This window comes from Panthera uncia, chromosome B1 (assembly GCF_023721935.1).
Source record: "Panthera uncia isolate 11264 chromosome B1, Puncia_PCG_1.0, whole genome shotgun sequence".
NCBI classification, from domain to species: domain Eukaryota; kingdom Metazoa; phylum Chordata; class Mammalia; order Carnivora; family Felidae; genus Panthera; species Panthera uncia.
The window spans coordinates 139,786,950-139,810,023 of record NC_064811.1 but is presented as its reverse complement, the minus strand read 5'-3'; the positions used below and the strand labels follow the sequence as shown (position 1 = coordinate 139,810,023).

Here is a 23,074-nt window from a genome sequence, read left to right as displayed (position 1 = left end):
TTCATTGGACTTTTAAAATTGACTTAGGAATATAAAATAGTTTTAATTAATTCATACCATTTTAATTTTTAATCTGAATGTATGTATTTGATAGGAAATGTGAAAACGTGTTTTTAAAATCTCAAATGCTGGTGTTGGCTATAAACCTTAATTGAGTATTTTTGTACTTGAGGGCAACAGTATTTGAAAGAGCTTCAAGTTCTAATGTTAAGCATAGCTTTGTCAGGAGCCACACGGAGGAAAGGAATTAAAAGTCAAAAGGTATAACCTGAGACTCCAACCTTGAGAAGGTGTTCCTGGCATAGTGCATGATACTGTCAAAATCGTATCTTTCTCCAAGTGAGTTTACTTCTCCAGGCTCCATCTTCAGAAAATTGTATTCTTGACCTAAGAAACATTTCAGAAGCCTTTTAGCAGACAGAGACAAGAACAGAAGAGCCCCTCCTAAGCCTGCATCTGCTTTTTACTAAATGCAAGTTGCAGCTAAATGCGAACACCCAGGTACGTGCAAAAGTATGCATGCTGTTTTCACTTAACATCACGTTGAAACATTAATACTGGATTTCATTAATAAGTCAATTTGGGGGGAAAAAGGTGGATTATCAAAAACATACTTTGGATTGTTTTGCATGTATATGCTTTATGTTCTTATAAATACTTTTTTTTTTTTAATCTCACTGCTTTTTTCAACACTGCAGGAATGATTATAAAAAGTTACATCGTTACCAAATGGGACTCCACTTTCTCTTAGGACTACATTTTCCAAGATCAACAAAAATTATCTTTTGCTTTAGAGTCTTTCTCTGAAACACTGAGAAAAATATAAAAAGAGTATTTGCATGTACACATAACACTGCAGGCTTTAGCTATGTGACTTTGTCACTAAAGGCAAAAACAATAGCAGCAGGTTTCACTCAAAATTGAAACAAGATTCTCTCTGATGAATCCATTCCAACCTCTACTTGGAGGGTGTTTTTGATCAGGAAGAATATGCTTGAGAACTTAATAATTTCTTTATTTTTGCTTTACTTTTCACAACTGTTATTTTAACTTCTGGACATTTTCCTTTTAATAGGTTTCTCAACTGGTTGTTTATATCTGTATTGTTACACGGTTTCTTGAAATTTGAAAATAACAGACTTAGATTTGTACATCCATGGCAGTTGTTCCAGAAACAGAGAATTTCCTCAGATAGAGATGAGACCTCAGTGACTCTGTTTTCATAATTTCAGTAGCCGAAGACAGCTGCTTTAGGGGCTCATGTAACTTAAAAAGCTTTGAAAGATCAAAATGTAAAGGTGAGCTCCTAGAATTCCAAATTCAAGGTTCCAACTTAAAATGGAACAACACTCATCTAACTAGGTTTTTATTCCACTCATCTAACTAGGTTTGTATTCTAGATTACAACACTCATCTAACTAGGTTTTTATTACAACTGCCATATTACTATGAAAAATATAAATATCACATTAATAAAATTTTCCAAACGACAATAAAGAAATAGAGTGATACCAAAGTATAGTATGTCTTCTGCATGTGATAAGGAAAAGTGGTGTGCTCAACACTAATGATTAAAGAATCATCCTAAAGTGACAGAACCCAAGTCCCAGACTAAAGTGTTTTGGTCTATCTTTCAATTAATTCACACATTAGCTAGTTTTTAATGAACTAACCAGCTTGTACAGTGAAATATGTTCCACAAGTCTCTGATGTGACTATTTGTACTATAACTATTTTCAGGAAATACTCTGTATTCTTGCCAACCTCTCACAGAAGCAACTGTTAAAACTCTCTTCTTCATAAGGAATAAGTATGTTTCAACATATCCACTTCTGAGGTGAGGTTTTCATAAAGCTATGGAGTTGATTTTATAGATACTAATCTATGCCCAGTAGAGAGTGGAGATTTCAAATTCAAGCACACTATGGGAAGATATTCTCTGGTTAAAGCAAAATACTTCACAAAAATTTCTGAAAGTGGAACAGTAAGCAACTTTAGTCATAGATTCTGAGGCATATAATTGAGCACTTAACATGCAGGTGACTCAGTGTTTTGTGCTAAATAAAAACAATATAACCATACATGGTCCAAATAAAGAAAGCTGAACTTATTTCATGAATAAAGGGAAGAAGACCAGAGATACAGAGAACCAGGGGAACTCACCCTAAACAATTAAAAAAAAAAAAAAAGATGATGAACCTTGTTCTTGAAGGCATATTCTAAAATGGATTAAAGTGGGGCACCTAGACGGCTCAGCTGGTTAAGCATCTGACCCTTGGTTTCAGCTCGGGTCATGATGTCATAGTGATTTCAGTTCAGATCATGATCTCGCGGTTCATGAGTTCAAGCCCTGCATTGGGCTTTGCGCTGACAATGCAGAGCCTGCTTGGGATTCTCTCTTCCTCTCTCCCTCTCTCTCCCCACTGCTCTTTCTCTGCCCCTCCCCTGCTTATTCTCTCTCTCTTTCTCAAAATAAATAGAGAAACTTAAAAAATAAAATAAAATAAATAAAATGGATTGAAGTAATACAATCCTTGTAACAATCTGGTTCCTATTGTAGTTACTAATTTTGCATATAAATGTGAGGCTAAAGTCTGCACTTATTAGACATTGCCCTTGAATAACAGTTGATCTTAAGTTTCTGAGCCAGAGCAAGTCATAAATTTGTTGAAGATTAATCTCCAGCATGAACTCTTTCATACTAGAATTGCCCTGCTTCACTAGTTCCAAATACTCAGAAAATCTCACACAATAAATTCTTTCTTTTCCATTTGCCTGAATGTTGAGTCACCCAGAGTATGAATAGCCATAATTTCCTAAGCACTGTGTTAAGTATTATACATTTATATACTACTTACATATTTCTTGCTTGTTTTAAATACATCCTTATGTTAAAACAGAGTCCTATTATTAAGAGTAAGAATCATTCTTGAAAGTTACTTCCTTTATAAGATGTTTCTCCATGTAATAAAAGAAACCTAATAGCTATGGTTAACAGCAAACTTCTCATTAATTGATAGTTGAAATCATTTCCCAAAATATTGTCTCCTTTTTATTTCTTTCTTAATGATATAAAGATGAACTTTGATAGCTGGCTCAGGCATTTGAGCCTCCTATATTGGGAGTAAACGTTTGCTTTACTTCTCCTTGATAATCAACACTACAAATGATTTCATCATTTTTTAAACTGATGTACAATTGACATACAATATTATATTAGTTTCACGTGTACAACATAGTGATTAGATGCCTGTATACACTGCAAACTGGTCACCACAATAAATCTAATCACCATCAATCACCATGCGGAGTTAATAAAATGCTGACTGAATTCCCTGTGCGGTACATTACATCTCCATGACTTACTTATTTTATAACTGGAAGTTTATACTTCTTGATTCTGTTTACCTACTTCATATCCCCAAATCCCCTCTCCTTTGGCAACCACCACGCTATTCTCTGTATCTATGAATCTCAGTTTTGTTCTGGTTTATGCGTTTGTTAGTTTTGTTTTTTAGATTCCAATTAGAATTGAAATCATGTGGATTTGTCTTTCTCTGTCTGACTTATTTCACTTAGCATAATACCCTCAAGGTCCATCAATGTTGTCACAAATGGCAAGATTTCATTTTTCATGACTGAGTAATATACCAGTGTGTGTGTGTGTGTGTGTGTGTGTGTGTGTGTGTGTGTGTGTGTGTGAGAGAGAGAGAGAGAGAGAGAGAGAGAGGTCTTCTTTATTCATTCATTTATTGATGGATGGATACTTAAGTTGTTTTCCTATTTTGACTACTGTGGATAATGCTGCAATGAAGACAGGGATGCATATATCTTCTTGAATTGGTGATTTTGTTTTCTTTGCATAGATACCAAGAAGTGGAATTGTTGGATCATATGGTAGTTCTATTTTTAATTTATTGAAGAACCTCCATCCTGTTTTCTATGGTATCTTCACCAGTGCATGAAGACTCCCTTATCTCCACATCCTTCCAAGACTTGTTATCTCTTGTCTTTTTTATAAAAGCTGTCTTAACAGGTATGAGATGATATCTGATTGTAGTTTTATTTTGCATTTCCCTGATGATTAATGATGTTGAACATCTTTTCATGTGCCTGTTGCCTATCTGTATGTCTTCTTTGGAAAAATGTCTATTCAGAGCCTCTGTCCACTTTTTAATCAGATTATATTTTGTTATTAAGTTGTATGAGTTCTTTATATATTTTGGGTGCTAATAACCCCTTATCAGATATATGATTTGCAAATATCTTCCCATTCAGCAAGTCGCCTTCCATTTTACTGATGGATTCTTTCACTATGCAGAAGCGTTTTAGTTTGATGTAGACACATTTATTTTTCCTTTTATTACCTTGCATTTGGAATCAGATCAAAAAAAAAACAAAAAAACAAAAAAACATTGCTAAGCCTAAAGTCAAAGAGCTTACTGCCAATGTTTTCTTCTAGGAATTTTATGGTTCCAGGTCTTACATTGGACTTTAATCCATTTTGAGTTAATTTTTGTGAATGGTGGAAGATAGTGGTCCACTTTCATTCTTCTGCATGTAGCTGTCCCGTTTTCCCAGCACCAATTATTGAAGAAACTATCCTCTCCTCATTGCATTGTTCTTGCTCCTTTTGCTATATATTAATTGATCACATATGTTTTAGTTTATTTCTAGGCACACTATTCTGTTCCACTGATCTATGAGGCTGTTTTTAAGCCGGTACCATACGGTTTTGATTACTGTAATTGCGTAGTATAGTTTGAAATCAGGGAGCATGATACTTCTGGTTTTGTTTTTTCTTTCTCAAGATTGCTTTGTCTATTCAGAGTCTATTGCAACTCCATACAAATTTTAGCATTATTTGTTCTAGGTCTCTAAAAATTGCCATTAGAATTTTCATAGGGATTGCACTGAATCCGTATATTACTTTGGGTAGCATGGATATTTAATGATATTAATTCTTCAATCCATGAACATGGAATATGTTTTTACTTATCTGTGTTTTCCTCAATTTCTTTCATTAGTGTCTTACTAGTTTTCAGTATACAAGTCTTTCACTCCTCTGGTTAAACATATTCCAAGATATTTTATACCATCTGATGCAATCATAAATGATTGTTTTCTTGATTTCTCTTTCTGATAATTTATTAGTGTATAGAAATACAATAGTTTTATATATTAATTTTGTATTCCACAAAATTTACTGAATTCATTTATTGGCACCAGAAGTTATTTTGGTGGAGCCTTTAGTTTCCTACAAATAGCATCATATCATCTATAAACAGTGGCCATTTTACTTCCTTTCCAAATGGTATGCCTTTTACTTCTTTTTCTGATCGAACTGCTGTAGCTAGAACTTCCAATAGTATTTTGAATAAAAGTGCCAAGTGTCTTGCTCCTGACCTTACAGGAAACACTTTCAGTTTTTCACCACTGAGTAAGATATTAGCTGTGATTCTGTGATATATGGTCTTTATTATGTCAAAGTACATTCCCTCTATACCCACTTTGTTGAGAGTTTTTATTATAAATAGATGTTGAATTTTCTCAAGTGCTTTTTCTGCATCTTTTTAATTGATCATATGATTTCTATGTTTTGTGGGGTTTTATGTTTCCAATTATTATTTTTTAATATAATTTATTGTCAAATTGATTAACATACAGTGTGCTTTTGGTTTTGGAGGTAGATTCCCGTGATTCATCGCTTACATACAACACCCAGTGCTCATCTCAACAAGTGCCCTCCTCAACGCCAATCACCCATTTTCTCCTGATTTTTATATTTTGTTAATGTGGTATATCGCATTGCTTAATTTGCACGTTTGAGCCATCCTTGCATCCCTGGAATAAAATGCACTTGATCATAGTGTATGATCCTTTTAATGGATTATTTTGGTTTATTAATATTTGCTAATACTTTACTGGGGATTTTTGCATCTATATTCATCAGGGATATTGGCCTGTAATTTTCCTTTTTTGTGCTGCCCTTGTCTGGTTTTAGTATTAGAGTAATGCTGACTTTGTAAAATGAGTTCAGAAGCATTTCATCCTCTTCAATTTTTTGGAATAGTTTGAGAAGGATAGGTATTACATCTTCTTTGAATATTAAGTAGAATTTACCAATGAAGCATTCTGGTCCTGGACTTTTGTATTTTGGGAGTTTGTAGTTACTAATTCAATCTCTTTATACGTAATTAGTATGTTCAGGTTTTCTATATTCTTAGGATTCAGTCTTGAAAGATTGTATGTTTCTAGGAACATAACTAATTCTTCTAGGTTACCCTATTTGCTTACCTATAATTGTTCATATTAGTCTAATGATCCTTTGCATTGCTATGGTATCAGTTGTTACTTCTATTTCATTTCTAATTTTATTTATTTGAGCCTTCTCTTTTTCCTGGTGAGCCTAACTGAAGGTTTATCAATTTTACCTTTTCAAAGACCTAACTTTTAATTTCATTGATCTTTTCTATTATCTATTAAGTTCTATTCCATTTATTATTTCCTTTCTTCTACTAACTTTGGCTTCATTTGTTCTTTTTCTAGTTCCTTTGGATGTAAAGTTAGATTGTTTATTTGAGCTTTTTTTTTTGGTTTCTTGAGATAGGCCTGTATTGCTATGAACTTAACCTCTTATAATCACTTTTACTGGATTCCATAGATTTTGGTATATCATATTTCTATTTTCCTTTGTATCTAGGTATTTTTTAATTTCTCTTTTAAATTCTTCAGTGACTCAGTGGAGAAAATACCTTTTTTCCATTCCTTCACTTTCAGCCTGGTGTCCTTAGTTCTTAAGTGAGTCTCTTATAGGCAACATATAGGTGAGTAGTTTTTAAAATATTCAGCCACTTTATATCTTTTGATGGGAGTATTTAGTCCATTTACATTTAAAGTAATTACTGATAGGTATATACTTATTGCCATCTTGTTGACTGTTTTCTGGCTGATTTTGTAATTCCTCTCTGTTCCTTTCTTCTTGGCTTTCTTTTTATCCTTGTGGTTTCATACCTTTCCTTACTGTTATATTTAGATTCCTTTCTCATTTTCTTTTGGGTATTCACTATAAGTGTTTGCCTGTGGTTACTGTGAGATTCACATATAACATCCTATGTATATAACAGTCTAATTTAAGATGATAGCAACTTAAATTTGAATACATTCTCAAACTACATTCTTACTCCCCCCCGCCCATGTTTTGCTTTTGATATCACATTTTCAATCTTTTTATTTTATGTACCTTTGAACTGATTATTATAGTTAATCTATCTTTTTCTTTTGACCTATTTCATACTAGCTTTATCAGTTATTAACCTGTTACCTTTACTATACATTTTCTTTTCCCAGTGATATTTTTACTTTTTATGTTTTATTGTCATTAATTACCGTCAGTACTTTTCTATTTAAAGAAGTCTTTTTAGGGGTACTTGGATGGCTCAGTCAGTTAAGTGTCTGACTTCAGCTCAGGTCATGTTCTCATGGTTTGTGAGTTCAAGCACCACGTCAGGCTCTGTGCTAACAGCTCAGAGCCTGGAGCCTGCTTTGGATTCTGTGTCTCTCTGTCTCTCTGCCCTCCTCCATTCATGCTCTGTTTCTCTCCCTCTCTCTCAAAAATAAACATTAAAACAATTTAAAAAAGAAGTCCTTTTACAGCTTCTTGTAAGTCTGGTTTAATGGTTATGGATTCCTTTAAAGTTTTGCTTGTCTGGAAAACTCTCTCTCCTTCAGTTCTGAATGATAACTTTGCTTGGTAGAATATTCTTGGTTGGAAGGTTTCCCACCACCCCCCCTCCACTCCTTTCAGTATTTTGAATAGGTCATGCCACTCTCTTCTGTTCTGCTAAAGTTTCTTCTAAAAATTCTGCTGATGGCTTTATGGGATTTCCCTTGTATGTAACAAGCTTTTTTCCCTTGCTACTTTTAAGATTATCTCTTTGTATTTAACTTTTGATGTTTTAATTAGAAGGTGTCTTGGTGTGGACCTCTTTGGGTTCATCTTATTTGAAACTCTATGGGCTTCCTGGAGCTGGATGTCTGTTTCCATCCCCAGATTAGGGAAGTTTTCAGCCATGATTTCTTCAGATAACCTTTCTGTTCCTTTCACTCTCTTCTCTTTCTGGGACTCCAATATGCAGATACTATTCTAATTAATGTTGTCCCATAAGTCCCTCAAGATATTCCACCTTTTTAAATTCTTTTTTCGTTTTGCTACTCTGAGTTCCATTGCTTTGTCTTTCAATTCACTGATCCATTTTTCTGCTTTATCCAATCTATTGTTGAACCCCTTTAGTGTATTTTTCATCCATTATTGTATTCTTCAACCCTGTAACTTCTATTTGGTACTTTCTCATATTTTCTTTGTTTAAGTTCTCATTGTATTCATCCATTCTTCTCCCTGGTGAAGTGAGCAATGTTCTGGCCATTACTTTGAACTTTTTATCAGGTAGACTATGTATCTCTGTTTCATTAAGATCATTATCTGAGGTTTTGTCTTGTCTTTCATTTGAAATATATTCCCCTGTCTCATTTTGCCTCTTCTGTATTTGTTCCCGTGTATGAGGCAGAACAGCTACATCTCCCAGTCTCGAAGAATGGGCTTTGTGTAGAAGATGACCCATGAGGCCCAGGAGCAAAATCCCCTTGGCTACCAGAGCCAGACACTCCAAGGTATCCCCTGTGTGGGGTACATGCACCCCCCAGCGGTGGCAGAGCCACAGCCATGGCTGTGAGGTGCTTGCCCGGCTGTGGTATGGCTATGGCACAGGAGGGGTAGGGCATTTGCCTAGCTGTGGTAGATCTGTGGTTTGGGAGGGAAAGCCTCTTGTCTGGCTGACTGTGACATGGTTCTGGTGTGGGGAAGGGTGCTCTCCCAGCTGGCTGTAGCATAGCTGAGGCACGGTGAGGGGGTCTGCGCCTACCTGCACAAGCAGGTTAGACAGAGATTGCTAAAATGGCACCCACCAGTGTCAGCAGTAGCAAGGAGAAAGAGATTGAAAAAAATGGCACCTACCACTCCTTCTGTCCCTGGAGAGTCCCAACACATTCCTTCCTGTCTAGTGGTCACTTTACGATTAGTCATTGGGCCTGCTTCACATAAGGACTAGGTGCTTTTCAAGCTGCTGTTTTTGCACTGGGTCATAGGGTGCGTGAGTCTGCATGTGAGCCCCTTAAAGGCAGGTTCTCCGTTCCTTCCAGTTCTATTCTTCTCCTGGATACAATCCCTCATGGTTTTATGTTTGGGGGGCTCATCTTTCCCGTGCAGGACCCAAAGGTTGAGGTGTCTGATGTAGGGCCCAAACCCCTTGCTCCACAGGGGGAAGTGCTGTACTTCTGACATCTCTTCTGATTAGGCGTCATCATGCCTAGAACTGGATTTTTTGGCAGCAGGTATGTCTCCATCTCTCCTACCCTATCTCCATGTGGGTCTTTGTTGGAGAGGCCCTGTTCATCTAGTTATCAAGATATTTTCAGAGAAAGTATTCCACGCATAGCTGTCATTTGTTGTGTCCATGGCAGGAAGTGAGTTCAGGATATTCTTAGACTGCCATCTGGAACCACCCTCTCCTCTTCTCCTACTTTATCAGTCTTGAAATGACCTCTTTCCTAGGACATCATATTCAATGATTTTTCTTCTACCTTTTAGACCAAACCTTACTGCTCTTTGGGGGGATTTTTTGCCATCTCCTACTTTCTATCCTCAGGTGTATTTTCCTCTCCCTTCAATATTTCCCTAGACAGTCAAAGCTACCATCAAATTTCCTTCTCTAGATACAGGCTGAAGTTTAGACTCACTTTTCCTTTGTGTACTAACCACTTCCATTTGGATAATCCAATGGCTTCTCAAAATCAAGGATTTGCTAAATAAAATCATTATCTGTCTTTCTCACTCTAAAAATTATGTTGCTTTATCCATATTTCTTCCTTCATTTGATGATGTCACCATTCATCCTGTTGCCTAAAAATAAATCCTTGAAGATTTTCCTTCCTATGTTAGTGTTCCTCCTAAAATATATTTGAAAGGTCATTGCCTCTTATTCTTCTTGAACTGCACTTCCTTGACTGAAGACTTAGTCATCTCTTACAAGTTACTTATTTAATCTTCTTATAGGTTTCCTTAACTTAAGTTCATCCTCCCCACCTCAACTTTCCCATCCTCAGTTAAGGATCTCAAAGCTGAAAGAATTCTTTTTTTTTTTTTTATCTTTTTTTTTTAAAAAATCAGAATTTGTTCTGCTTTCAATCATCAATTATTCTCAGTAGCTAAAAGATAAAATCCGGGGCACCTGGGTTGCTCGGTTGGTTAATCGCCAGGCTTCAGCTCAGGTCAAGAGTTCAAGCCCTGCATCGGTCCCTGTGCTGACAGCTCAGAGCCTGGAGCCTGCTTCAGATTCTGTGTGTGTCTCTCTGTCTCTGCCCCACCCCCCAGTCACACTCTGTCTCTCCCTCTCTCTCTCTCTCAAAAATGAATAAATATTAAAAAAAAAAAAGATAAAATCTAAGTTCCCTAGCTTCATATAGAATATCCCCTATGATGTAACCTCATTAGGTAATTACCAACTCATCTCCCATTTGCAACATACCATGTAGCCATAATGGGAAAATAAAAATGATTTGATTTTCTGTAATTATAGCTATGATCATGATGTTTTTACAGCTTAAAATTCTATAACTCTTCGGTGCACTTTCAACACTTCTACTTTACTTCTAAATTTCAGTTCCTTTGTGACATCTCCCTTGACCCACCAAGGCATTTTGTTACACGTTGCTTGGACTTTATGGTATTCTCATCAAATAACTATTATTACTCTCCTCACCCACTTACAATCATGTATATATACGCACATACCCCACATTAAGCCTTATATTTTTCATCACAGCATTTTCAACATCTAACAATGCCTCAATAAATAATTAGAACCAAATATGTGATGAGCAAATAAATAGATCAATACCATTAATTACAAGAAATTCTAAGGAATTCAATGTTTGTAACTTAGAACTTACCACGAATAAAGAAATAAGGACAAATATTTACTTTTCTAATGCTTGAAATACATATGACCTGGGGCGCCTGGGTGGCGCAGTCGGTTAAGCGTCCGACTTCAGCCAGGTCACGATCTCACGGTCCGTGAGTTCGAGCCCCGCGTCGGGCTCTGGGCTGATGGCTCGGAGCCTGGAGCCTGTTTCCAATTCTGTGTCTCCCTCTCTCTCTGTCCCTCCCCCGTTCATGCTCTGTCTCTCTCTGTCCCAAAAATAAAATAAACGTTGAAAAAAAAAATTAAAAAAAAAAAAAAAAAGAAATACATATGACCTTATAAGATGATTCCAAAAAACAGAATTCATCTTCTGGTAATTGAAATGTACTGATCTTTAAGAATTTATGAAAGTTAAATAAAAAGCTTTAAAATAAGGTTATTATCACACATCAACTATCAGAGAAAATTAAATTTTAATTATATCTGATATTTCAACTACTGAAAAAATTCTTAAGAATTTATCTTCAGGGTAGTTGAAGGAGAATTCTCAAAGAAACTATTTAGACTATCCCAGAAATGACTCATTTCACTGAAATTTTCTCCAAAAATTGTCCCTGGTATAATATAGATTTCTATGGTAGCAGCGCATTTCATGTCAAACCTGGGATCTTTTCTAAATCCCTACCACATAAAGTATAGAGCTAAGTATTAAAAATGCTGTAAAAGGGGTGCCTGGGCGGCGCAGTCGGTTAAGCGTCCGACTTCAGCCAGGTCACGATCTCGCGGTCCGTGAGTTCGAGCCCCGCGTCAGGCTCTGGGCTGATGGCTTGGAGCCTGGAGCCTGTTTCCGATTCTGTGTCTCCCTCTCTCTCTGCCCCTCCCCCGTTCATGCTCTGTCTCTCTCTGTCCCAAAAATAAATAAAAAACGTTGGAAAAATAAATAAATAAATAAATAAATAAATAAATAAAAATGCTGTAAAAATTTAACACTATCAATTTGTGGTTCAATAGCCTACACCCACTCTTGGAAAGCACAGAAGTTTAGAAATAAAACAGCTAAACCTTAAGAAAAAAGATCAAGCATAAAAAGTACCTAAGATCATCCAGTCTGAAGGAAAACAAATTAAAAATATAATACCATCATGGGTATTTTTTTAATCAGCAAAATGCTGATTCTACCATATCGAAAAATCAGTTCACATTTTTTTAAGAAAAACTTAAATAAATACTGTAAACACAACTAAAAGATATTCTGTCAACCTTAAACCCAACATATTCTAAAGCCTCTCACCTGGCTGGATGTTTTCTCTTATGATAGTGACATGGTTATCTCGATCTGGTCGTGTGTGTTCATGCCAAAAGCCTATCACATGGCCCAATTCATGAACAACAATTCCAAATTTATCACAGTTCTTGCCAATAGAGATTGCCTGAGGCCCATTTCCACGCCGACCCACATAAGAGCAGCATCTGCAATAAAGGAGAAAAGGGAGATGGTGGTGGAAATGATAAATGAGTTACAGTATGATGAAACTTTGGCAAGAATTATGATGGCATACAAAGCCCAATACATTCAGAGGCAGAACAGCCTTTCATCAATAAATACAGCCCATTTCTAATATCCTGGTAAACTTACATACAACACACATCCCCACATAATCACTGGAAGTGCTTTTTCACTAACTCATATGTTACAAGAGATGCCTTCAATCATCATTGGGAGAATTCAAAAGATATCAGAAAATCAAATACTTATGATGGTGATTAATGTGCTAAACCCACAATTATCAGCCCACATTTAATACTAATATAGTTTTTTATTCTCAAAATCCATCTACTGTGGTAAGTAACTACTTTGTCACTATGGTTACCTGGCAATAATCCATTATTTCAGTTTTGAATATAAAAACAAAGTTTATTTTTCCTCTTTAAGAAAAACAGAATTAAATTTCTTTATGAAAGACAGTTAATCAAAAACGGAGTTACTTTTCCTACTCATGGGAGAATTTATCTCAAGAAGAAAACTTTTAAAAGAAGGAGCCAATGAAAGAAAATTAGTTTCAAAAGGTAAATTATCTAAAGTTAACTGGTGAAGAAAAATCAACAGCCGGCATAATTATGACATTTCCTAATATAAATATAATTATATCTAAAACTTTGATAGTTAAGGTTTACATTAAAATGCTTATCTATAGAATCACACCCTGAGACATCAATTGAGGGTAAGTAATTGGTCTTGGATAGTTGGTGATCATGATACACAAGACGCCAAACAATTTTGTATTTCTTTTTATTTCTTTTTATTTCCTCTTTATTTTTTTAATATATGAAATTTATTGTCAAATTGGTTTCCATTCAACACCCAGTGCTCATCCCAACAGGTGCCCTCCTCAATACCCATCACCCACTCGCCCCTCCCTCCCACCCATCAACCCTCAGTTTGTTCTCAGTTTTTAAGAGTCTCTTATGTTTTGGCTCCCTCCCTCTCTAACCTCTTATTTTTTTCCTTCCTCTGCCCCATGGTCTTAAGTTTCTCAGGATCCACACAAGAGTGAAAACATATGGTATCTGTCTTTCTCTGTATGATGTATTTCACTTAGCATAACACTCTCCAGTTCCATCCACATTGCTACAAAAGGCCATATTTCATTCTTTTTCATTGCCACGTAGTATTCCATTGGGTATATAAACCACAACTTCTTTATCCATTCATCAGTTGATGGACATTTAGGCTCTTTCCATAATTTGGCTATTGTTGAGAGTGCTGCTATAAACAGTGGGGTACAAGTGCCCCTATGCATCAGTACTCCTGTATTCCTTGGGTCAATTCCTAGCAGTGCTATTGCTGTGTCATAGGGTAGATCTATTTTTAATTTTCTGAGGGACCCCCACACTGTTTTCCAGAGTGGCTGCACCAGTTTGCATTCCCACCAACAGTGCAAGAGGGTTCCCATTTCTCCACATCCTCGCCAGCATCTATAGTCTCCTGATTTGTTCATTTTAGCCACTCTGACTGGCGTGAGGTTACAGTATCTGAGGGTGGTTTTGATTTGTATTTCCCTGATGAAGAGCGATGTTGAGCATCTTTTCACGTGCCTGTTGGCCATCCGGATGTCTTCTTTAAAGAAGTGTCTATTCATGTTTTCTGCCCATTTCTTCACTGGATTATTTGTTTTTCGGGTATGGAGTTTGGTGAGCTCTTTATAGATTTTGAATACTAGCCTTTTTTTCCGATATGTCATTTGCAAATACCTTTTCCCATTCCATTGGTTGCCTTTTACTTTTGTTGATTGTTTCCTTTGCGGTGCAGAAACTTTTTGTCTTCATGAGGTCCTAAAAGTACATTTTTGCTTTTAATTCCCTTGCCTTTGGGGTTTGTCAAGTAAGAAATTGCTGCAGCTGAGGTCAGAGAGGTTTTTTCCTGCTTTCTCCTCTAGGGTTTTGATGGTTTCCTGTCTCACATTCAGGTCCTTTATCCATTTTGAGTTTGTTTTTGTGAATGGTGTAAGAAAGTAGTCTACTTTCATCCTTCTGCATGTTGCTGTCCAGCTCTCCCAGCACCATTTGTTAAAGAGACTCTTTTTTTCCATTGGATATTCTTCCCTGTTTTGTCAAAGATTAGATGGCCATACTTTTGTGAGTCCACTTCTGGAGTCTCTACTCTATTCCATTGGTCTATGTGTCTGTTTTTGTGCCAATACCATGCTGTCTTGATGACTGCAACTTTGTAGTAGAGGCTAAAGTCTGGGATTGTGATGCCTCCCGCTTTGGTCTTCTTCTTCAAAATTACTTTGGCTATCTGGGGCCTTTTGTGGTTTCATACAAATTTTAGGATTGCTTATTCTAGCTTCGAGAAGCATGCTGGTGCAATTTTGATTCAGATTGCATTGAATGTGTAGATAGCTTTGGGGAGTATCGACATTTTAACAATATTTATTCTTCCAATCCATGAGCACAGAATGTTTTTCAATTTCTTTCTAACTTCTTCAATTTCGTTCATAAGCCTTCTATAGTTTTCAGCATACAGATCTTTTACATCTTTCGTTAGGTGTATTCCTAGGTTTTTTTATGCTTCATGGTGCAATTGTCAATGGGATCAGTTTCTTTCTGTGTCTTTCTGTTGCTTCATTATTAGTGTATAAGAATGCAACTGATTTCTGTACAATGATTTTGTATCCTGCGACTTTGCTGAATTCATGTATCAGTTCTAGCAGACTTGGTGGAGTCTATCGGGTTTTCCATGTATAATATCATGTCATCTGCAAACAGTGAAAGCATAACTTCATCTTTGCCAATTTTGATGCCTTGATTTCCTTTTGTTGTCTGATTGCTGATGCTAGCACTTCCAACATTATGTTAAACACCAGCCATGAGAGTAGACATCCCTGTCGTGTTCCTGATCTCGGGGGAAAGCTCTCAGTTTTTCCCCATCAAGGATGATATTAGCTGTGGGCTTTTCATTAATGGCTTTTATGATGTTTAAGTATGTTCCTTCTATCCCACCTTTCTCGAGGGTTTTTACTAAGAAAGCATGCTCAATTTTGTCAAATGCTTTTTCTGCATCGATTGACCAGGATCATTTGGTTCTTTTCTTTTATTAATGTGATGTATCACATTGATTGATTTGCGAATGTTGAACCAGCCCTGCAGCCCAGGAATGAATCCCACTTGATCAAGGTGAATAATTCTTTTGATATGCTGTTGAATTCTATTTGCTAGTATCTTATTGAGAATTTTTGCATCCATATTCATCAGGGATATTGGCCTGTAGTTCTCTTTTTTTGCTGGGTCTCTGTCTGGTTTAGGAATCAAAGTAATGCTGGCTTCATAGAATGAGTCTGGAAGTTTTCCTTCCCTTTCTATTTTTTGGAATAGCTTGAGAAGGATAGGTATTATCTCTGCTTTAAACGTCTGGTAGAATTCTCCTGAGAAGCCATCTGGTCCTGGACTCTTATTTGTTGGGAGATTTTTGATAACTGATTCAATTTCTTTGCTGGTTATGTGTCTGTTCAAGTTTTCTATTTCTTCCTATTTGAGTTTTGGAAGTGTGTGGGTGCTTAGGAATTTGTCCATTTCTTCCAGGTTGTCCAGTTTGCTGGCATATAATTTTTCATAGTATTCCCTGATAATTGCTTGTATCTCTGAGGGATTGGTTGTAATAATTCCATTTTCATTCATGATTTTATCTATTTGGGTCATTTCCCTTTTCTTTTTGAGAAGCCTGGCTAGAGGTTTATCAATTTTGTTTATTTTTTCAAAAACCCAACTCTTCGTTTCATTGATCTGCTCTACAGTTTTTTTAGATTCTATATTGTTTATTTCTGCTCTGATATTTATTATTTCTCTTCTGCTGCTGGGTTTGGGGCATCTTTGCTGTTCTGCTTCTATTTCCTTTAGGTGTGCTGTTAGATTTTGTATTTGGGATTTTTCTTGTTTCTTGAGATAGGCCTGGGTTGCAGTGTATTTTCCTCTCAGGACTGCCTTTGCTGCATCCCAAAGTGTTTGGATTGTTTTGTTTTCATTTTCATTTGTTTCCATATATTTTTAAATTTCTTCTCTAATTGCCAGGTTGACCCATTCATTCTTTAGTAGGGTGTTCTTTAACCTCCATGCTTTGGGAAGTTTTCCAGACTTTTTCCTGTGGTTGATTTCAAGCTTCATAGCATTGTGGTCTGAAAGTGTGCATGGTATGATCTCAATTCTTTTATACGTATGAAGGGCTGTTTTGTGACCCAGTATGTGATCTATCTTGGAGAATGTTCCATGTGCACTCGAGAAGAAACTATATTCTGTTCCTTTGGGATGCAGAGTTCTAAACATATCTGTCAAGTCCATCTGATCCAATGTATCATTCAAGGCCCTTGTTTCTTTATTGATCCTGTGTCTAGATGATCTATCCATTGTTATAAGTGGGGTATTAAAGTCCCTTGCATTACCACATTCTTATCCATAAGGTTGCTTATATTTTTGATTAATTGTTTTATATATTTGGGGACTCCATATTCGGCACATAGACATTTATAATTGTTGGCTCTTCCTGATGGATAGACGCTGTAATTATTGTATAATGCCCTTCTGCCATCTCTTGTTACAACCTTTAATTTAAAGTCTAGTGTGTCTGATGTAAGTATGGCTACTCCAGCTTTCTTTTGACTTCCAGTAGCATGATTGATAGTTCTCCATCCCCTCACTTTCAATCTGAAGGTGTCCTCGGGCCCATAATGAGTCTCTTGTAGACAGCAAATAGATGGGTCTTGTTTTTTTATCCATTCTGATACCCTATGTCTTTTGGTTGGAGCATTTAGTCCATTTACATTCAGTGTTATTATAGAAAGATATGGGTTTAGAGTCATTGTGATGTCTGTAGGTTTCATGCTTGTAGTGATGTCCCTGGCACTTTGTGGTCCTTGCAACATTTCACTCACAGAGCCCCCTTTAGGATCTCTTGTAGGGCTGGTTTAGTGGTGATGAATTCCTTCAGTTTTTGTTTGTTTGGGAAAACCTTTATTTCTCCTTCTATTCTGAATGACAGACTTGCTGGATAAAGGATTCTCGGCTGCATATTTTTTTTTCTGTTCATCACATTGAAGATTTCCTGCCATTCCTTTCTGGCCTGCCAAGTTTCAGTAGATAGATCTGCCACTAGACTTATTGGTCTCCCTTTATACGTTAGAGCGTGTTTATCCTTAGCTGCTTTCAGAATTTTCTCTTTATCCATGTATTTTGCCAGTTCCACTATGATATGTCGTGCAGAAGATCGATTCAAGTTACATCTGAAGGGAGTTCTCTGTGCCTCTTGGATTTCAATGCCTTTTTCCTTCCCCAGATGAGGGAAGTTCTCAGCTATGATTTGTTCAAGTACACCTTCAGCCCCTTTCTCTCTCTCTTCCTCTTCAGGAATTCCTATGATGTGGATATTGTTCCGTTTGATTGCATCACTTAGTTCACTAATTCTCCCCTCACACTCCTGGATTTTTTTATCTCTCTTTTTCTCAGCTTCCTCTTTTTCCATAATTTTGTCTTCTAATTCACCTATTCTCCTCTGCCTCTTCAATCTGAGCTGTGGTCGCCTCCATGTTATTTTGCACCTCATTTATAGCATTTTTAGCTCTTCATGACTGTTTCTTAGTCCCCTGATCTCTGTAGCAAGAGATTCTCTGCTGTCCTCTAAACTTTTTCAAGCCCTGCAATTACTTTTATGACTATTATTCTAAATTCTTGCTCTTGACCAAAAATGATTTAAGCAATTTTTTAAGTTTATCAAATTAAAATAGAAAATTTCCAAAAAATTAATTGCCCAAATGATTCAAAGGAATTTCACAAGTTTTCACTTTCCACAGTAAGCATATTCAATAGTCCTTTTGATTGTTCACAAATACAAATATTTGTCATTGCAATTATTTCTGTAGGCTTTAAAGCCCTAACCATCTTAACCAATGCCACAGATTTATTATTTATGAGTCTATTATAACAGTTAACAAAGCTTGATAAGTCAATAACAAAAAAAGAGATAACTGGTAGGAAAAAAACCCAGGAAATCTTGGTTTTGCTCCCATATTTAATAGCATTTTTCAACCTAAACACAGATATTTATTAAATACCCAAACAGTAAAGTATTAGATGCAGAAAAACACAAAATTTGCAAATTTTGGAGAGATTTAAACTGAATCATTCACTACCATAGAGCAGAACTAGTTAAAAAATATCTGATGACTATATAGCAACTAAATTACACATGCTAAGTCATTCTTGCTGGTTGTATTCAAATAAGAAAATACCTCGTAAATCAAAATCTGGGAGATAGTCAAGCCATGTGGTGAACTTATTTATCTAAAACGCTTTCTTTTACCATAATTTCACCCATAGCAATTTCCAATATACAAGATGGGATTCCATAACAGAAATTGAAAATACATTTCCCACTGACTTACAATGCTCCTGTGAAAGAAGAAAAATATGGTGATTTGATTCATAGTGTTTTAGGTCGAGAATAATTCTGGATGCTCAGATGAATAAATAACTAAATGTATGCACATACAACTAGGTGTGGAATGACAGTGTAATATGTGCAGTTTATAAACAAGTGGTTTAAGGATGTCTAGGTATTAGCTTCTAATGTAGCTCAGGTGATGCCATTTTTCTTGTATATGGCTTTTGATTTTTTTATTTCTAATTCGTGTGCTGCTTTTAAAACTTGACCACCAAAAGTTCTATTTATTGTCTCAAGAAAAAGTTTCACCATCTATAGAGAAGCGACACCTCTCTCTGAACCACAGACAGTAATCAAGTAATCTCAAACCCGCTACTCCTTACCTTTGCCTCAGACTGGGGAACGAAAGCACCATTGGAAGTTGCCTATAAGATAATCTATCGTGACATCCAAGAAGATGTCCTCTCCATAGCAGTCTTTACTCAACATTGAAATAATTTAAAAATGTAAAGTCATATTATGTCTCTTCTCAATATTCTCCAATGGTTCTATGGCAAATTGTGTCAATGTTCAAAAACATTCCTTACCCCTCACTGGAAGATAATTATACTTCCTTATACCATTGATGTTGAATTTGGTTATGTGACTTGATCTGGATAATGTCATGTGAGCACAAACTGTGTAAATTCTGAGAGAATCTTCAATTTTTTTTATGTTTATTTATTTTTAAAAGTGAGAGAGACAAGAGTGTCAGCAAGGGAGGGGCAGAGAGAGAGGAGACACAGAATCCGAAGCAGGCTCCAAGTTCTGAGCTGTCAGCACAGAGCCCGGTGCAGGCTTGAACTCATGGAACGTGAGATCATGACCAGAGCCAAAGTCAGATGCTTAACCAGCTGAGCCACCCAGGTGCCCCCGGAGAGAATCTTTAATAGTCAACATGGTTGTCAATACTGTCTCTGTTTGATCTGCCACAATTGCAATGTTCTAAAAAGAGGTTTCGCCATCATAGTGAACATTAAAGTGATAACTCTGGAGTGAGACACAGCCAACCAGTGATGGACATGCGATATAAATAAGGAATCAATATCTGTATCCAATATCCTTATAAATAAGGAATCAATACGTTACTCTAAGCTACTGAGGTTTAAGGGTCATGTATTACAATGACATAAATTGTTTCAGCTGATTAATAAAGCTCAGAGGAAAATCTAAAGTACAGTACTTACAAATAACTGTAAATATCCTACATGGTCTTCACACACAAATGTCTTACCATACGGATCCCTTCTCTTCTTACTGCCCCTGTAACTCACTCTACCTGAGCCATGTGGTCTCCTTGCTGTGCCTTGAGCATACAGACAAGCTCTTGCCTTAAAGCCTTTTTACTTGTTATTTCCTCTGTCAGGAACTCTATTCTCCCAAGCAGCATACGACTTGTTTCACCTGCTTTTTCAAGCTTTTGTGCAAATGTCTTTCCATACCATTTACATGGCTTTTCTTTCTGTCCCTAGAATTTACAGTCTATTAATACATTTTATATTTCATTTATTTTCATGGTTTTTTCTGACGCCTTACCCTAGAACATAAGCTATTTGTGGGGAGACAACTTACATGTTTTACACACTGATATCTCTAGCGCCTAAAATATAGTCAGGCTATAGATAGTACAGCTCCATAGATACCGAAAACACACTGGTAATTGCAAGAGCTTGGGATGGGAAGTAGTGGGTGGGTCAAATGATTGAAAGGGGTTAAAAGGTACAAACTTCCAGTTACAAGATAAATAAGTCCTGCAAGTGTAATGTATAGCATGGTCACTGAAGTTAGTAATACTCTATCACATACTACAAAGTTGCTAAGAGAACAAATCTAAAAGTTCTCATGGGAAAATAAAAATGTTGCAACTATGTGAGGTGATGTCTGTTACCTAAATTTATTGTGGGAATCATTTCAAAAAATTTTTAATATTTATTTATTTTTTAGAGAGAGAGAGAGTGCAAGCAGGGGCGGGGCAGAGAGAAAGGGAGACACAGAATCTGAAGCAGGCTCCAAGGCTCTGAGCTGTCAGCACAGAGCCTGATGTGGGGCTTGAACTCACGAGCTGTGAGATCATGACCTGAGCTGAAGTTGGATGCTTAACCAACTGAGCCACCCAGGCGACCCGTGTGGGAATCATTTCACAACATATGCATGTATCAACACTTCATGGTAGACACATTAAACTAATACAATGTTCTATGTTATTTACATTATAATAAAACTGGGAAAAGATCATTTTCAAAATAAATAAATTAATAAATTAATAAATACTGTTACAAGAACAGGTCTTGTTAAGTGCAGAAGGGAGCTAAGACTCTGGTGGTTATCACGGAGTACCCAAAGCAGGGGTGAAGATGTTTATGGCCAGGGGTTAAACATAATCTTCCCCCAATACCTCCGTCAACCTGGCTCTCCACTTTTTCCATTCATGTGATTCTATACATTATGTAGTAATCCAATGAGTTATTGTTTTCTGCTTACATTAACCAGTCCCTATTGTTTGCAAGCAGGATTCCTGGCTGGCACACCTCTTCTGTCAAACTGTAACTTCCTTGCAGAAAAAAAACACCCCATGTTCAATTTTATAGTCCGCCATTTGGTACAATAAGTGGCACAAAATGAAAATGCTATAGGTAAGGATATAAGTGACTACTGCCATAATCTGAATAACCAAATTGACTAAAGCTAAAGACAATTTAAAACATAAAATCTAAAAAAAAATAAAAATAAATAAGTAAATAAGTTAACCCTAAGCTTATTTGTTTGGTTATTTGTTTTTAAGGAATCATTAAAATTTAGCAGATAGGAAAACAGTAAGATTGTTCAAGAAACTATCTAGTAGAATAAGAGAGGTAATATAAAATAGAGGATATTCATGGGTTAAATACCTAAATGTGAGACCTGAAACCATAAAATTCCTAGAGGAGAACACAGGCAGTAATCTCTTTGACGTTGGCTGTAGAAACTTCCTTCTAAATAAGCTTACTGAGGGAAGGGAAACAAAAGCAAAAGTAAACTATTGGGACTACATCAAAATAAAAAGCTTCTGCGCAACAAAGGAAACAGTCAACAAAACTGAAAGGCAACCTACTGAATGGGAGAAGATATTTGCAAAAACATATCTGATAAAGGAACAGTATCCAAAATACGTAAAGAACTTATCAAACTCAACACCACAAAAAACAAATGATCCCATTAAAAATGGACAAGTGTGCACTGACTGATGAATATATAAAGAAGATGTGGTATATATATATACAATGGAATACTCTTCAGCCGTAAAAAACAATGAAACCTTGCCATTTGCAATGACCTGAATGGAGCTAGGGAGGATTATGCTAAGTGAAATTAGTCAATCAGAGAAAGATAAATACCTTATGATTTCACTTCATATGTGGAATTTAAGAAACAAATGAGCAAAAGGATAAAAAGAGAAAGACAGAGACAAAGTTAAGAAACAGACTCTTGGGGCACCTAGGTGGCTCAGTCTGTTGAGCATCTGACTTTGGCTCAGGTCATGATCTCATGGTTTGTGGCCTTGAGCCCCGCGTGGGGCTCTGGGCTGACAGCTCAGGGCCTGGAGCCTACTTCAGATTCTGTGTCTCCCTCTCTGCCCCTCCCCTGCTCATGCCCCATCTCTGTCTCTCAAAAATAAATATTTTCTAAAAAAAATTTAAACAAACAGACTCTTAACTATAGTGAACAAACTGATAGTTACCAGAGAGGAGGAGAGTAGGGGATGGGCTAAAGAGGTAATGGGGATTAAGGAGTGCACTTGTTGACATGAGCACCACATGATGTATAGAATTGTTGAATTGCTGTATTGTACACCTGAAACTAATATAAGACTGTAAAAAATTTTAAAGTTGTGCTTAAAAAATAGAGGATATTCAGCAATATAAGGTTGTATAGTAGACAAAGGTAATATATAAATTTCTGCCTTACAAAGAAATAAATCAAACCAGTTGTTATAAAATGATCATTTTGCTAATAATTAATAATCTTGTGAAATAAACAAATGCCACTGATGACAATAAATATTCACTTAAAGAGTATTTATTGTTAAGTTTAAACATTTTGCCAACATAGGAAGAGAGAGCTAAAGCATACGTCCCATTGAAGACGC

The 23,074-nt window shown here is 36.3% G+C and overlaps 1 protein-coding gene across 1 annotated transcript in view; it reads right to left on the bottom strand.

The window, feature by feature from the left end:
• TLL1 (tolloid like 1) overlaps window positions 1-23,074 on the bottom strand; it is a 212,377-nt gene that overhangs the window by 93,253 nt on the left and 96,050 nt on the right. The window contains exons 6-7 of the mRNA XM_049631294.1: window positions 12,271-12,449; window positions 282-387 (exon numbers count right to left, since the gene is read on the bottom strand). Coding sequence (XP_049487251.1) covers window positions 282-387; window positions 12,271-12,449 — 285 coding nt within the window. The remainder of the gene's footprint in view (window positions 1-281; window positions 388-12,270; window positions 12,450-23,074) is intronic.